This window comes from Pholcus phalangioides, unplaced genomic scaffold (genome assembly GCF_987345545.1).
Source record: "Pholcus phalangioides strain wild (caught in Gottingen) unplaced genomic scaffold, Ppha-v1.0 ptg000010l_1, whole genome shotgun sequence".
In the NCBI taxonomy this organism is placed as follows: Eukaryota; Metazoa; Arthropoda; class Arachnida; order Araneae; family Pholcidae; genus Pholcus; species Pholcus phalangioides.
Window position 1 is genome coordinate 37,156,628 of NW_028301603.1, and position 16,870 is coordinate 37,173,497.

General features: G+C 40.2%; 1 protein-coding gene across 1 annotated transcript in view; it reads right to left on the minus strand.

Moving 5' to 3' along the window:
- Positions 1-1,518: 1,518 nt before the first annotated feature.
- The window catches only part of LOC149081384 (Ig-like and fibronectin type-III domain-containing protein 1), an 83,386-nt gene continuing 68,034 nt past the window's right edge, over positions 1,519-16,870 (minus strand). Inside the window, exons 20-27 of the mRNA XM_089238200.1 lie at positions 14,648-14,798; positions 12,991-13,119; positions 12,722-12,865; positions 10,509-10,660; positions 8,861-8,990; positions 4,654-4,692; positions 3,214-3,392; positions 1,519-2,077 (exon numbers count right to left, since the gene is read on the minus strand). Coding sequence (XP_089094326.1) covers positions 2,006-2,077; positions 3,214-3,392; positions 4,654-4,692; positions 8,861-8,990; positions 10,509-10,660; positions 12,722-12,865; positions 12,991-13,119; positions 14,648-14,798 — 996 coding nt within the window. The 3' untranslated portion in view covers positions 1,519-2,005. The remainder of the gene's footprint in view (positions 2,078-3,213; positions 3,393-4,653; positions 4,693-8,860; positions 8,991-10,508; positions 10,661-12,721; positions 12,866-12,990; positions 13,120-14,647; positions 14,799-16,870) is intronic.

Genomic DNA, 16,870 nt, shown 5'->3' on the forward strand with positions numbered 1-16,870 from the left:
TGCATGCAGTCATGTGACGTATGGCCTTATGACTGCTCCTACACAGAACACAAAGTTTCGGTGGAAGGTGTTGAAACACCTATCATATAGCATGGATTTATTGGCATGTAAATTTTCACATTTTTGGTCCACTGGAAAAGGTATTGATGGATCACATGTTTTACTCAGACAACAAAGTCATAAACAATGATCTCAAGCCAAAGGATTTCTAATGATCAGGGTATTCATCGCTTTATGAAACAGTAAGACAAATGATTTGGAGATTACGTTTGAAATAAACTGTCATGTTCCATTTTCATTTGTGATCTGAATTTATGATAAGTATACATGGAATATGATAAGTATACAAAGTGAAAATGAAATTGACTGTTTAGATTGCGATTCTCATTACAAACCAACAAAGCTTTTGTGTTTGCTTTTTATTGTTCCCAGAAAACCCTATTCACATCTTGCTTAAACTCTTGCAAAATTTATTGGGCACTCAATGTTTTATAACCATCTTATATTTTTGCATCCTTTTTGTGGTTGCATCATGTATGAAAATTTTTTATAACAGTTTTTATCTCTTGAAAAAAGTTCTCGTACTGACAATTCCATCTGCACCTCAATATGGCAATTTCTCAATCTTTATGAAACTTTAGACTTTCTGACCCCGGAATCAATTTGTCCCCAACAAGCAACTAATTTAAATTATCCCTATCATTTTCAGGTAGGTTTCAAATGCCTTTTGCCACTGAGGAGAGCAGGAAAAGGGTTCTTCTAATTCCCCCCCCCCCCCCCCCCAGCCTCTAATGCAGTGTTTCCCAACAAAGGGAATACCATTCCATCGCCCTCCCCCCCCTGGTGAGCAATGGAATAGTCTGGAGCGATAGAAGTTATGGATTCAACATAGGATCCTATGAGTTCACTTGAATGGGGGGGGGGGCGCGATAAGAGAAAAACTTTCTGAAGGTGGCGATGGAATAAAAAGTTTGGTAAACTATGCTCTAATGGTAAGTTTGACTATAGTGAGCTGGTAAGTCAAACTTTTTTGTCTACCATTAGCTGTAGTTTGTATTTTATGTATTATTGCAAAAGCAGTTCTGTTTTTCTGGCCCGAGAAACTGTTTACCTTTTTCCAAAACACTTTACACTCTTAACATATATTGTTCAATATATAGCGAGTGAATAATCATTGAGTGATAATCATAGTAAATATACCTCCACACGTACAAAAAAGGGGGAAAAAATTATTTATATGTTTATTGATTTTTTTATACAAAATATATACACAAATGTCATCATATGTACAAAAAAAAAAAAGAGAATTCATGACTCTTCGCTGATTTTTCGGATAATAAAAAAAATGACTTATGATTATCAATTATTATCCGTACAATGGCTGCTTATCCTTCGTATGGATAGAATAATCGCTTAAATTTTAACAAGGCATTAAGAATCAAATGACCATACTTCAGTCCAGTGCAAAGTTAATGTGTTTCGAGTCCACCAGGAAAGTACAAAAGGATTGGTATGTGTAAATACCCCCCCCCCCCAGTGCTATGGCGTATGAGAATTTTATTCTTTATACAGTGTCATTGAGAGTGTAGCGATAATTTTTATACCATCTGTACATGTATACATCTGTGAGTGAAAATCCTATGTAACGATAATCCCTTATTGTCAATATTTCTCTCTGGTCCCAATGCACTTTTCGCAATGTAAATATGTTCCATCTTTTACAATAACTCCTTTTTAATTATATGTTTCTCTGGTGCCTTGAGTATCGTTATATAGGTGTTATAATTAATGCAGCTATAATTTTTTTAGCTACATAAAGATAAGAAATGAGACAGATAATGGAATTGCAGTATCTAATTTGAAGATAAATCCATGCACCGGGTGAATCGTAGTTCTAAATGAGTATGTTCGCTCATTCAGGAGATCCTTATATATGTCTTGGAATGCCAAAAAACAATCACAGATACTTCTCTTTGCAAACGAAATGTAATTGCAGGAATGTGCTTTACGTTTGGGTGTTTTCCTTTTTGCTATCACAGTTGTTGGCCTCTGATGTCGAGTTCATGCTTATGGAATTCTGTAATAGAAAGAAGCAAAGAAAATATTAGAAAAATGTAGCATTTTCACATTATTATATTGTTTGGTTCTGAGGAGGGCTGTATCATTTCCTCATTCTCGACAAGAATGTAGTCCTTACCACCCCCCCCCCACCGCTTCCTTTTTCTTGTTTCTTGTCCTCTTTCTGGGGGTGGGGGAGAAAACATTTAGTAAAGATGAGGATGTGGCACACCTCCTTGGAATCAAAAGTTTTCAATATATCATTTCACGAATGATAGATTAATTGGGTGTGAGGTTGGGATTACACTATAAAAGTTGAAAAATGCAATGAATAAACATAGCAGTTAGATTTGAGCGAATGTAACCAGTAGGCTTATTGGTTGTTTTTTCAAGTTTTGTAAAAGATCTTTTATCAATAAAACTTTTATAGTGGAATCTCAGCTTAAAAAAAGTTGCGGGAGATTTTGTCTCTAAAAAAAAAGCTTGCATATATCCAGGGCTTTCTAAAAGTATCCTGGACACCCCCTCTTTCTACCAGACTGGTAACACCCACTTAAATCAATAAAAAATTGTGTATGAAATATTACTATTTATTGCATTTTGTTCTTGTGAGTCCATGCATATAGAAGGCGTTGTATAAACCCACATAACTTGAGAACGCAGAATCACTAAGTATATGAACCTCCTATAGTTTGCGTGGTCGTGGTTAGAACTTATGCATTTTGCCGCTAGAAGGATTACAACCTGTTTTATATTGTCATAATCAACACTTATGCATAATCGCATTTTGCTGCTGTTATCTGAATTTGGAAGGTTCTGTCTGTGTGTGTGTGTCAGGGCCATAGCCAGAAATCTTTTCAGTGTGGAGGTGAACAAAGTGACAGAACAATATACTCAATTTATTTGTGGCCTACTATCAATTCACTATAAAGGGGGGTTGCCATGGTAGCATGTGGAACCTCCTGATTGTATTCTATATATATATATATATGAATTATATATATATATATATGAATTATATATATATATATAATTCATTTTTTATTCATCTTTCAGAGGGAGAGGGCTGTATCCACCCAGAATTTTTCCCCCTATCACTTTTAGACTTGGTATGTGTGAGTATTGATGCATCAAACTTTGGTTGTGTGAACTTACTGGTGCAGCGTTTTCTTTCATGTAAGTAGGATTCTCAAACGAGACACCTGGTGCAATTCCCGGAGGCGGTTTAGAGTGGATTCTTTGGTAGAGATACAGAGAAACTGCTCCTCCGAGAACTAGCAGCAGTGCTGCCCCGATCACGCCGGCGGTAGTTTTTGCTACCGGGCTGCCAGAATCTGTAAAAGTAAAAAAAAAAATCAGGTCACATAAGCTTATACAAATTATGGAGCGGATTTTTGAAATAAAAGAAATGCATACATCAGATCCCAATATCTGTCAAACTTGACACATTAACTTACACTCAATAACAATTGAACTGGAGATAAGTTGGATTAGATTTCGTAGGCGAAGGTTTCTGTACCACACCTCCCCCCCCTCCCCATTGCCAAGGGCTATTAATGGTTCTAGATTGTGAAGCTGTTTGCACCATGTATGCTGAACCCATGATCCCGCAGGCGGAATGTGGCTCTCGGAGTAATCTGATATAGCTGGGCATCAAACCTATTTTAAGAATCGGCTAACTGGCACATTTCCAGATCACTTCAGTGACCCGCGGTGCAGTTCCACATCACCTGAATGATCAGTGGATGGTTCCGAAGTACTTAAGTGACCGGCGATACATTTACAGATTACTAAATCAGCGATACTGTTACAGATCATTTAAGTGGCCTGTGAGACACTTAAATGAAGGGCCCTGCACACTCCTAATGGTTGAACACCCTAAGTTTACACATTTATTGGTACACCAACATCAAATTGTGTACTATACTGATCGTGTAATTGCAATAGACCATTGCATGACCTCCCACATCCTGGAGCAGGCCCTTTATTTATTCAATATTGCTTGGCCGAGGCCTATACAAGGGAATATGGTGGTGAAGTTTGACAGAGACGATTGATGTTACAAAGGAAATAAAATTGTTGTGCAATCAATAATGTTTGATGGGAGGTTGTTCCAGTCAATTATTGTTTGAGGAAAGAAACTAAATTTGAAACACACTAGGATGAAACATTTAAGGTGGAACATTTGAAACAAACTTTAGGATGGTATGTTTTTTAGGCCCGTTATGTAGTGAATTAATAGCGTGAAAACAAAAAGTCATGAGAGTCGTCCTGAATCTGAAGCAGCCTGTGGGGAGGGGGGCATGGTCCCTTGACAACATGTGAAAAACTTAGTATTTAGATGACTTCTGAGATAAGTGGCAAATATGTCAGGCTCCCCAGAAATTTGCCCGTAATCAAATGCATTAAGTTTTTCGTCTTGTCCATAATTCATTCAATTATCACTCCTATTACCGGAAAGCTGCTTACTTCATGCCCATATCAGCCGCCCACAGCACCTCTTTCACATACTGCCAGCTGTCTCTAATTCGATTGCTCTTGAGTGTGTATTCACAAATGATTAGAATTTAGAGAGTGATAATGAAAGAAACTTACAAGTGGCTTGTTCACCAATGACGTTGCTTTCTAAACCACCTGCAATAATTGAAAAAAAAAAGAAGAAAAAAAAGAGTACTTATGGAACCGATTTATATACATATATGGTGTTGATAATCCTCAACATGTTGCACACATGAAAAAAAACTACCCTTTATTTTATGTGGGGTTGTTATGATTAGACCTAAACATATGAAAAAATAAATACTACATGCTGTAATTTTAATTAAGCAGAAATGACATGGGCTTGGGCTATCTGAAACGAGAGACAATGATGTGATTGTTCTGCTCTCAGACTGTACCTAAGTGGTCTTGAGGATCCAATCTCTGTGGAGGCACAATGGTCGCTTAAGTTGGTTTTTTGCAGTTTTCGAACTTTGAACCTAACTGAAAAGTCTCCGGGCAGGCAGACTTTCAATGTGGCAATTGCATACCATGAAAGTTCAGGTCTACCTTCTCATGTCATACCCCACACACACTCATATAATGTAATCCTTTTATTATATACTGCACGTGGAAGTCAGGAAGAGAATGAGTAAAAACAAAAATACAAAACAAGTTTGTGGCTGATGTCGAAAAAGCAAGGCACTGTACTGATACTTTCTTATACAATTATCTCTGTACTGTTTGTTCCCATCCTTTTTTTTTTTTTTTCTTTTTCTTTTCTTAAAACATCGGGCAAGTCTTACAAGTATTTATTGAACGATTATTCATGTCACAGCGACAGCCTAGACCTCGATTCCGTCATCGCGAACGGTGTTCTCGCTCACGATCCCGCAGTCGAGCCCAATGCAAACAAGCTGAAAATGGCTTATGCTTCTACCACACCAATTTCGGAGCTCAGGCTAAGAAATGTCAACAGCCCTGCTCCTTCAAAACCTCAGCGGGAAACTAACAAGGCAGTCGTCTACCGGCCACGGCTGCCAATTCGTCGACAGAGTTATACTGGCCGATCCTTCTACCAACTGGACTTTTTGATCGATACGGGCGCTGATGTGTCAGTCGTCCCGCGAACTGTCGTCAATACCCACAAGAAATCCGAGAAGTTGACTACAGCCGCCAATGGTTCCCCTATCTCAACTTACGGTACCAAACTTCTAACATTGAATTTGAACCTGCGAAGGACATTTGCTTGGCCATTCATCATAGCCGACGTAACTCGACCAATTATTGGTGTAGATTTTCTATCGCATTTCAACCTGTTAGTCGATAGCAAACATCATCGCCTCATCGATGGAACGACCTTGCTATCCGCCGCTTGTTCCATTGCGAGAAATATCGCAGCTCCATCTTTTCGCTTGAGCAGTATTGACCAATTATCATCGCCATATTGGGATGTAGTGAAAGAGTTTCCTGATATTCTCCGTCCACACATCCAAAATAAGAAAATTCAAGAGCATAATATCAAGCAATTCATCGAGACTACAGATCCACCAGTTTTTGCCCGACCTCGACGGCTTTCCATGGAAAAGTTGAAAGTCGCGCGAAAAGAGTTCGAGTTTATGATGCAACAAGGACTTTGTCAGCCTTCGAATAGCAGTTGGTCTCGTCCACTCCATCTAGTGCCAAAGAAATCTGGTGACTGGAGACCGTGTGGAGGCTATAGAGCACTCAACAAAATCACATTTCCTGATCGTTACCCGATTCCTTTCCTCACAGATTGCTCGCACATTCTCCACGGAACGAAAATATATTCCTCAATCGTCCTGATTAGAGCGTATCAGCAAATTCCAGTGCACGAGCCGGATATTTCGAAAACAGCAATTACTACACCAATCTGGACTCTTTCAATTTCCGTATATGACCTTCGGATTACGCAATGCAGCGCAGACCTTCCACCCACGAGGATTGGAATTTGTATTCTGTTATTTAGACGATATCAACGTTTCATCTGGCGCAATATCAAAAAGGATTGTCAGACGTGGACTAGAGCATGCATTGCATGTCAGCGTTCGAAAGTTCACCGACACACTCGTTCGCTGTGGCCGAATTCAAAGTACCGAACAATCGATTTCAACACATCAACCTCGACACAGTTGGCCCACTGCCATTATGCCAAGGCTTACGGTACCTCCTAACGATGATAGACAGATATTCCAGATGGATCGAAGCCTCACCTATGCCAGACCAAACTGCCGAAACAGTCGCCAAAACCTTAATTGCAACCTGGTTTGCCAGATTTGAAATTACCACTGACCAAGGAAGACAGTTTGAGAGTCACCATTTCCAGACCTTAAGCAGATACCTCGGATTTCAACATCATAAGACGAGCGCATATAATCCTCAGGCGAATGGACTCGTCGAGAGAACACCGATCGCTGAAAGCTGCCCTAAGATGCCGAATTCAATCACATGCACCTTGGGTTGACGCTCTTCCGTTAGCGCTACTAGGCTTGAGATCCGCAGTGAAAGAAGATTTAGGATGTTCCTCTGCAGAAATCCTCTACGGATCACAATTGTAACTGCCTGGCGAGTGCTTCTTCGCAATACCAGATATCAAACAATCCGATTTCGTCCATCAGCTTCAACAATTAATGCGTTCAATGAAACCCATACCTACAACAACTCACGGATCTAAGCTAACATATGTTCCTACATATCTGCAATCCGCATCTCATGTCTTCCTGCGTAACGAAGCACCACACTCTGCCTTGCAACCTACGTATCAAGGCCCGTTTCTGGTCAAACATCGACGAGATAAATTCTTCGACATCGACTTCAACGGGACATCCAGGAGAATCTCCAACGATCGGTTGATCCCAGCTTTCTTTAGTGACCAGCACACCCAAGTGCCTTCGACGTCGCCCGTCCGTCCAACAACAAGTAAGTACCAGCTACTGTGACTCGCTCCGGTCGTCATGTCCACTTCCCCGACTACGACATTTCTTTGACACTAGGGGGGGGGGGAGAGTGTGTAGCGACCTCTACTTGAACTTCTACCGATGGTGGAAAAATGACGTCGCGCTCGCTTCGCTAGGGTGACCATACATCCCGTATTTCCCGGGACAGTCCCGGCATTTTCTGCTTTTTTGGCCGTCCCGACATTTTGGCAAAAGTGTCCCGGTTTTTCCCGTATTTTACACGAAGCCTACTTGAATTTTTATTCTTTATTGAAGTCAAAGATTGGCATTATTTTTCAACTCATAAATTATTTTATGATAATTACAACTGTATATGAGAATATTAATCTCTCACATTTGCCTTGGTGAACGTTTTTTTTTTCGTGGAATACATTTTAATCCACTGCTATTTGCAGTAGTGAATCATTTCCCGCCATTGTGATGTTTCCGTAATTTGAACAATATTTGGCAACTTTGTTTGGTTTTGGCGTCGTTTTTGGCGATAATTGGCAATGTCCCGTATTTCCCCGTATTTGGAACCCTAATGTCCCGTATTTCTCTCGAGGAAATATGGTCAGCCTACGCTTCGCATTTTTATGGTGCGAATGATTATTACCTAGCAACAAAGGTTACGATAAAAAAATCGGATGTTTTTCTTCCCAGTCGGCAAGCAACCATTGTTATGTGATGTCCTTTATTTTTATGTGTCCATACCATAATTAAACATGTATTTATTCAAAACCTTCTGATTGTTATTATCATTGATAATGGAGCTCAACACTCGATCCTACAGATAGGCGCCTACACACCGGTCCCTAGATTGGTGCCTAGAGTATCATAACATGTATTCACACAAATTGTAAAATAAAAAGAAGAGATTGAAAAACGGTTCAGGTTAAATCACTCCTATCGGACTTGTTTCTCCAGCCCTCTATCGAAAAAAATTTGAACTGATTTTTTTCCCCTTTTCCCGGAAAAAATCCTCCTTCGTGAGAATGACCATTTCACATTCAACCTTGTATTCTTTGAACCTGTATTTCTTTTATTCTCACCTTATTTTAGTTTCCCCCTTTTCATTTAAGAAAGTTCCTGCAACCAAGCGAGACGACAAAAAGAACCGTGTGAAAAATGGAAAAAAACAACAACAATCGACAATTTTACTTTCCTTTCACACCGCCAATGGCGAAGAATTACGACCAATCACGGGAACTTAAATTTCCTCCTTACTCATACGAATGTAAGGCTTGTTAATATGCTTCCAAATACATGCATTAGTGCCCAAACTCCAAACATTTTTAGAATCAAGAGCCATTTTTTATTGTGCGTACAAGGTATTTATTCCTAAAAAGTGATTGATATATAATTACCGGAAATGGTGAAAGTTATCGGTTCGGAATGCAGGCTCATGCCGTAGTGATTTCCAGCTTTGACTACTATTTCGTAAGTAGTTTCGCTCCGCATGTTCTCCAACACTATGGTTCTTTGCTTCGTGGAATTCTGTTGGAGAAAAATATTTACCTTTTCAGACCTGAGCATTCATTTTTTTTGGAATTTTCAAAATGTCCTTGCATTTTTTATGCTCAAAAAATGCATTAAAAGCATAAAATGTGATCAATTTTTTATTTCTAATTTTTTAATTTTTATAAAGAAATAAATTCGCTTCGTTTCAATTTTTTCCTCAAGATGATAGGTATGCAGTATACATTCATCTTCACGTACAACTTTTTTTCCCAGAATTTTATTGCCAAATTTTATGTAATGAACCACACTTTTCTCTGGAGGCACTTTCTCCTGGAAGCGTCTTAAAACCTCCTTAAAATTCAACTTTAAGTGCCCAATTATTTGTAAACCTCTATATTTGTAATTCAAAACATACAATCCTTTAAGTCAGGGCGTAACTCCCTGAGGTCAAAAGAAAAAAAATTCTACATTGAGAAAAAGCAACCTACACATTTGTGGAATCAGGGTCTGAAAGGGTTATACGAAACGTGTTCAGCCATCACCTCCTAGAGATAGAAGGCCTCCGCACTCTGCCTGTGACGCCAGTAAGTAGTCTATTTTCCCTCAGAATATTCAGGGGAAAAAAATTCCCTACTCGTGCCAGTATCAATGTTGTGAGGAAAAGAAATGATCTCGAGCTCAGAATTGGCGATTTCTATGCCCCACATCCAATCACTATGCGGCTTTTGTGAGGCAATCAGGAAGATTCGACGCCAAAATAAGAAGAAACGAAATGGGATGCTGTGTTTCAAAATGTGGCAAACTTGCTAGGTAGTCTGAATGACGTTTATGGCAAACACTGCAGAGGCCTTCTATCTCTAGGAGGTGATGGTTCATCCCGCAATCGCTATGTACAGCATAGGTTTTTCAAATGGGGTTCTGTGCAAGGCCCCCTAGGCTGGGATCTTTCCCGAGCCCCCGGTCAGACTTCTCATGGGCCCGTTTATAGTTAATTCATAGCGGGAAAAAACAAAAAAAAAACTGATAATTGTGCCATACCTTAGGGCTGACCCTATTAGCCCTGCCCTTGTGAAAGCATGGTTCCAATAGAGACTTTCAGTGCATTGCCATGTGGCACTAGGGCTCCAATAATTAAAAACAGGAATTATTTTTTGTATAAAGCCTTGAATTCTATGTCCTAATTGCTGGTTTTGAAGGTTTTTAAAGTTTCGATATACAAATATCTATAATGGAGAATTCGTATTTTGGTTTTGTTAGAAAAGTCTCGTAACCATCAAGGGTTCCGTAGAAGAGTACCACCAAGGTTTCTATCATAGTCACGTAACTACCACGGGTTTCGTGAAAGAAACTGGTAAAACTCAGTTTCGTGGAACAGGGTAATGAACAGTAACAACAAGGGTTCCGTGGAACAATCTCGTAACTTTCTCCGTGGAGAAGCATCAGCAAGGATTGCGTTGAACAATCTTGTGGCCTCAAGGGTTCGTCGCTAACTAGAACCTCGGAAAACCTCTGATGTACCGAATCGTATCATATTCAATGTGCTAATCGACTTACCCTGTATGTGGTGCGCGATCCTAAAGGACGGTAGAAGACTTTGTACCACTGCACGATCTGGGGATTCTTTTGCGGGGTGTCCCAGCTGATTTCCAACGTGTGCGCGTCTGTCTGGTGACACTTGATGTTTTGTGGTGGTCCCGGGAGCACAGCTGGAATGAAAGAAATGTTGACATCGTGAAATACAATAGGTGCTCGGTCAATAATTGGGTGACCCTGTATGACCGTATTACCCTTTTTTTAAGGGACTTTCCAATATTTTTGACCGTCGCAACTTTTTATAAACAATGTCCCGTATTTTCAACGAAGCTAACTTGAATTTGCTGTGTCCACTGAAATCGTGAATAAAGATGATTTTCATGGCTTATATTATGAACACTGGACGGTTATCGGGATGAATGGCAAATGGCGTTGAATGAACCAGCCAAGTTTCATGTGGAAGTAAAGTACTGTACTTTTTGAACGCTTCGAAAAGGGTCGCCGCTCAAATCAGAAGCACAAATAGGGACGCCAGGCTACTATGAGAACGCCCTAAACCCCCTCACATTTTAAAAAGCTCGCCAATGGTTGTCCCAATAGATCACGGTATTCCAAACTTTTTGTTATATCACCCCATTCTTCAGAAATTTTTTCTCATCGGCCCCCCCCCCCTACTCAAGCGAACCCATAGGATCCTATGTTAAACCAGTAGCTTCTATCGCCCACCGGGGGCTATATTGTCCACTTTAGGAAACACTGCAGTAGATGATCAGTACCATGAAAATTACATCTGTATGTATAAAATTGATTTTCTGTGTGTTTTCTCGACACAAATCTACAATTTTAGATCGATCGTCACCAAATTTTGCATATGTACCAAATGGGACCCGAGTTATGAACGATAGGTTACGTAAAGTTTGTCAGAGCAGGGCAAATGCCCGAAATGAGGGAGAAACTGTCGGGCAACAATGGTTTTTGGGCCTCAACAACCACTTTCGGAACGCTTACTTTGGTTACCTTGCCTTACATGCCAATGCGTTTTAGACGTGTATATGCCTTTACAATGGTTTGTCACTTCTTCAATCCTCCCAGTAATGAGGCTTTTAGAATAGACGTCAGAATCATCGTCAGCATCACTGAGGATCAGGCAAAGGATGATACCCATAGAAATCGGGGTTAAAATTGCTGATTTTGCTGTAGAAATGCGGAAATTTAGTGGGGTTTTTCATCATATCAATAATTTTAAAAACTGTATTGAATTCTCGGTTTTTGAAATATTAAGTTCGCTTAGAGATACAAAGCCCAGAAAATTACATATGAAGTAATTAGCCAGACCTAACTTTCAAGTTGGATATCCATGCAATAACATTGATTTCCACTTTTTCCTTATATCCTCTCAAGCATGAAAATGAATGTCTTCGTATTGTCTTTTCATATTCAACTGCATAAATTCATATAGTTTAGGTTGTTTTAAAATTAATTATGGGCCCATAAAGTGCATGGAAGAAATTCCACAGCTTTAATTAAGCATTTTTGGAAGCTGAAACAGGCAGAGATGGATAACTTGAAGTTCAAAGGGGGGAATCAAATCAATACCTAGCACCCTTTTAAAAAAAGGGGGGGGATATTAATTTCTACGTTTCTTTAAATCTAGATTTGTTTATTTCATGAGTCGTGCAGGAAGTCGCCATATTGGTTAACTTAGACATGGTTCGCATGTCCCTCAAAGAAAGAGGGAGATATCACGTGATCCAAAAAAGCACCACTGAAGAAAACCCGGGCAGCGCCGGGTATTATAGCTAGTTTAATATAAATTTGAGAAAAAGAAAAATCACAAATTTGCGTCGTTGACATTTTTTTCCCATAAATTACATTTTAGTTCATTTTGTTGCAGACCGTGGGCAAATAAATGTAATTCCTGCAACAGTTGACTATTTTGCCTTCTGTAAGCATGTTTGTTGGTAACGTCCCGAATTTTGGATCCATACACGTTTATATTAAAATATCTTGGTCACTCGTTCGGTCACTCATGAACCTGCTCTGTGGGTCATTCAAGTTGGCTTCGTTGAAAATACGTGGAAAGGAAACCGACAAAAATAGTTGGGACGGCCGAACTAACGTGAAAATACGGAATGTCCCAGGAAATACGACACGTATGGTCACCCAAGGTAAAACCAGTTTTTCGTTCAAAGGTGGAGGACGATGAGTCCGCCCGTCTTTTCTAGGCGCCCTACCTTTGCCTTCCTCGAAACAGCTGACGATCTTGGAAGCGTGCAAGATGCACAGATGCGTGTTGATGATCGGTCTTCCTTGGCACCATCTCAGGCAACTTCTTTGGATTCCTTTCTCCCTGCAGCATTTGCGGTGGTCGCTACCATCTACATTCAAGGAGACAATAGTGTGGGAATACATATCAGAAGATTGTGCATTTTTTTTATGTACATACTGAAATAGTTGGACATTTTTTTCAATGCAAATAATCGTAACGGAATCGGATTCTCACCTGCGGCGCAGTACATGAGCTTATCCAAGTCCTTGAAGCAGTTCGGTTTGTTGAGGGCTTTCTCTATGTCTATATCCACGGCGCACGCCTCGATGCAATTGTCGCTCACACCTTTTTCTTCACAGCAGGCTGCGCAAGAGACAAAGCACCAATCAATGCATGCGAAATGAGCATTTCCGATGCGATGGAGAGATTCAAACGTACACATCCAAATACGATATAACGTTAATTGTTCCAGAACTCTATTGGGAGAGGGGGGGGGGGTGATAGTGCGCACCAACAAGAACAATTTTTGCAATGGAACCTAGGCGAGAGTATTCCGCATTTCACAGAAGTCGCCAAGATATGCAAAACCTTACTCAAATTCAGAAGAGCCAACACCAGCTGTAGCAGACACTCTGCTATAGTTGGTGTTGGAAGAGTGACGGAGAGCTTCCGTCACTTGTTCTTGCTTGTTCCGTCCGTGTTCTTGCTGTCATCTGCCTTCCGTATAACACGCATATGAGGTGAATATGGTAAATTTCTCTGGACAGGGTCGGGGTGGTTTAAGCGAGGGTGCAAGGTGTGCGGCGAACCCGGGTGACACGCTTGAGCCGGACACCAATTTTCATAAAAATTTCCAAAAGTAAAAATTCACATGCCATCACGCTTTCGAGCCATAGTCTGACGACGAAATTGTCGGGAAAACTTGAGGTAATAGTCAAGGCCTGTGGGGCCAAAAACCACAACCTCTTTTTAGCCGCTGTGATGGTCGAGTGGTCATAGTGACGGACTCGCATCGCGGGGACCCGGGTTCGAGCCCCACCGTCACCACAGCGGTAGTCGGCTGAAGTTGGTTTTCTGTGGTTCCCAACATCGAGGCGCCAATGCGAGCCGATCTCCCCGTTAAAAAGTCTCGCCACAGAGAGCAACAGTCCTACAAACAGTACAAATATTCAGTCACTACACATCACTCACTTCACTTCTGAGATATAGATGGCAGCACTGAAAAATCATACACAACACTATATATGCACTCAGGCTGTTAGGTACACGCACTTACACTTCCGGCACAACTCACTAGGTTAACTCACTAGGTAGTAAATTGCCTATGGCAATAGACCTGAGTTGTGCTCGGTTTGAAAAAAAAAAAACCTCTTTTTAAAAACGGGAGTTTTTCCAAAAGCGGGATGCACCGTCACGGACATTTTTCTCGGTAGACAATGGCGTGCGGATTCGATTCGTTAGAAGTTCCACAGAGGAATATGGACGAGATGTATGTATGTGTGGTTTAGTAAGCCGAAGTCCTGTCAGTCTCCCACCAGGGTCGTTTTAGGGGACGACACACGAGCCGTTGCACCCGGGTGGTAAGCTCGACTCGCCCGTGGACAGGGTGTTTGCATTTTACGAAGTCAATTTTTATATTTTGATAATTTTATAGCAACCCCTTGTTACATAAATGACATATGAGTTCTACACGTTATTTGGATAATTTCCCACAAATTGGAAGTATGCCTCTACGGTTCACCCGTAAAATGCGGCAAGGGGAATTATGGAATCACCCTGTATACATCGCGCGATAATAAGCAGATAATGAATTGATTAACAATACAATAAATAATGGAGGATTAACTTCTAATTAATTTTCATTTTCTAGCTCTGCTATAGTTTTCATTACCTGAAGCGTTTGTGAAAAGCTTTGGAAGGACATCTAGCTGCATTAATATCGTGTCCTTTCCGTATTGGTTTTCAGCATGGCAGAAATACTGGCCTTCGTGGGACGCGGTAACGTGCGGGAAACTCAGCTTGGCTAAATACATGTACGGTTTCTGTAATGACACAAAAAATATATACGAATCAATATACAGGGCGGTAACTATTGACCGCCCAATAATTACACACGTGATTCCTTGTGAAAAACTAATATGGAAAAGTGTTTTCCGTTTTTTTTGGATCGGACGCATATTAAGTGAGTTATAAGCTTTTGAAATTTTGCGACGTGTCATTTTTCTAACTGTCAGTTATGTGCCAAACTCCGAACGAAAGTACTTTTCTCCGCCAACAGCGGGTTGTCACTTCTTGAAAATGAACTGAAATACTAAATTACGTTAGAAGCCAAGTTCAGCCTTCTTCCTTCATGATTGGCACTTTTTCTCTCCATGTAGTGTGATACTATGACCTTGCTACTACGTGTTAGCTTCGCCATCTATGCTGGCAAATTTATCACCAGATTTGTACCGTGTTAGCCAAATGATATCTGATTGAAATTTTTTTAGCCAAATCAACACTTTTTTGCCAAAATTTGGCAATTTATTTATTTTTGCTATCAAGTCAAATTTTTTAAGGGAAGGTGCATACAGTGCATAGGTATGTAGGTATTTTACGCTGTCATTTTAATGAGAAAACAATATTTTTTAGGCTTTTTTGAACTTTCGTCGAAACTGTTAAGCCTAAAGGACTTCAATGAAAGATGTAAAAATTGTAGCTGGACAAAGGTGTGATTGGCGGAAACAGTAAAATAATAACAACTCAATCAGAAACTTTTAATCACACTTATTATGTTATGAATTGACATATTCAAAATAATTTTTGGTTTCGTATTTTTCTACTGATTACACAACTCAACACTGATTTTGTTCTCAAAGATATTTCAATAATTTTAGGTGCTCTTGGGGCACTGATTCAGAATCTGACATTGGTTTTATGAGATCGGTTTAGTTTTTGAGTTAAAGTGAAAGTTGAATTTGAATGGTAATACCATAAGCCAGTTGCGGATCTATGGGAAAGGGTGGGGTGTGATAGGTGTGATCACCCCCCTTCCCTCCAAAGAAAATGCGATAATTCATGAAATTTTCGGAACTTTTATATGATAATATTGCACTCAATCAATCCGTTGAAAATTACTTGCATCCACGTTTTTGATTACGTAACAAATTAAAGAAAACTTCGACTAAAAATAAGAAAAACCAGCAATTTTGCAAAAGATTCGGGACGGATAAAAAGCAGAAACAATCGGGACTATTCTGGAAAATACGGGACAACATGAAGGACGCATGATCACCCTATTCAGTGGCTAACCCTTTTTATTGATTTATTGTTATTATTTTTGTTGTTGTTGTTGTTGTGAAATCACCCTTCCCACAACAGCGAGCTCTAGATCCGCACATGCCATAAGCAGCATACAAAGCACATTGAAACTGTATGAAATATAAATCGTTAAGAATCATAATAAATATTAATACATAGAGATCACTGATGGCTGGTAATGGTATGAATGTGATAATGTGTTGGGTGGTCGGCTGAAGTTGGTTTTCTGTGGTTCCCAACTTCAAGGCGCAAATGCGAGCCGATCTCCCCGTTAAAAAGTCTCGCCACAGAGAGCAACAGTCCTACAACGATAAATCATTCAAGCATAACACTTCACTCATAGTTAGAAAAACTGGTGGCAGATGGCAGCACTACACATAACAAGCATTACAGAGAAACAAAAAAACTCCACGTCAGGTTTCACTACACGTACACGCACATTCCCGCATGTACCGATTCGTTGGGGGTTCCGTGGGGGGGGGGGGGGGTGGGCGGGGTGCATGTGTGGTGTAGCAGTAGTTGGTAGGGCCTCCAAAAAATGGCTCGGGGATCCATGATGTTTTCAAGTCAGCCACCTCGTTGGGCAATTTGCCTGTTGTGGCGTTGTATTTGTATTGTATTGTATAAAAATAGGAAAGTAAATAAAAAGTTGAAAAAAGATTCCCCACGCGAAAAATTAGAGCCAGCAAACTATATTGAAATATTGCTATCATTCATTATCTCAAAGAAATTGAGCCAATGCGGCAAACCCAACACCAGTTTTGAAATCGGCAGCCCCAATATACAGTCAAACCTCGTTAGCGCGTCATCCGGT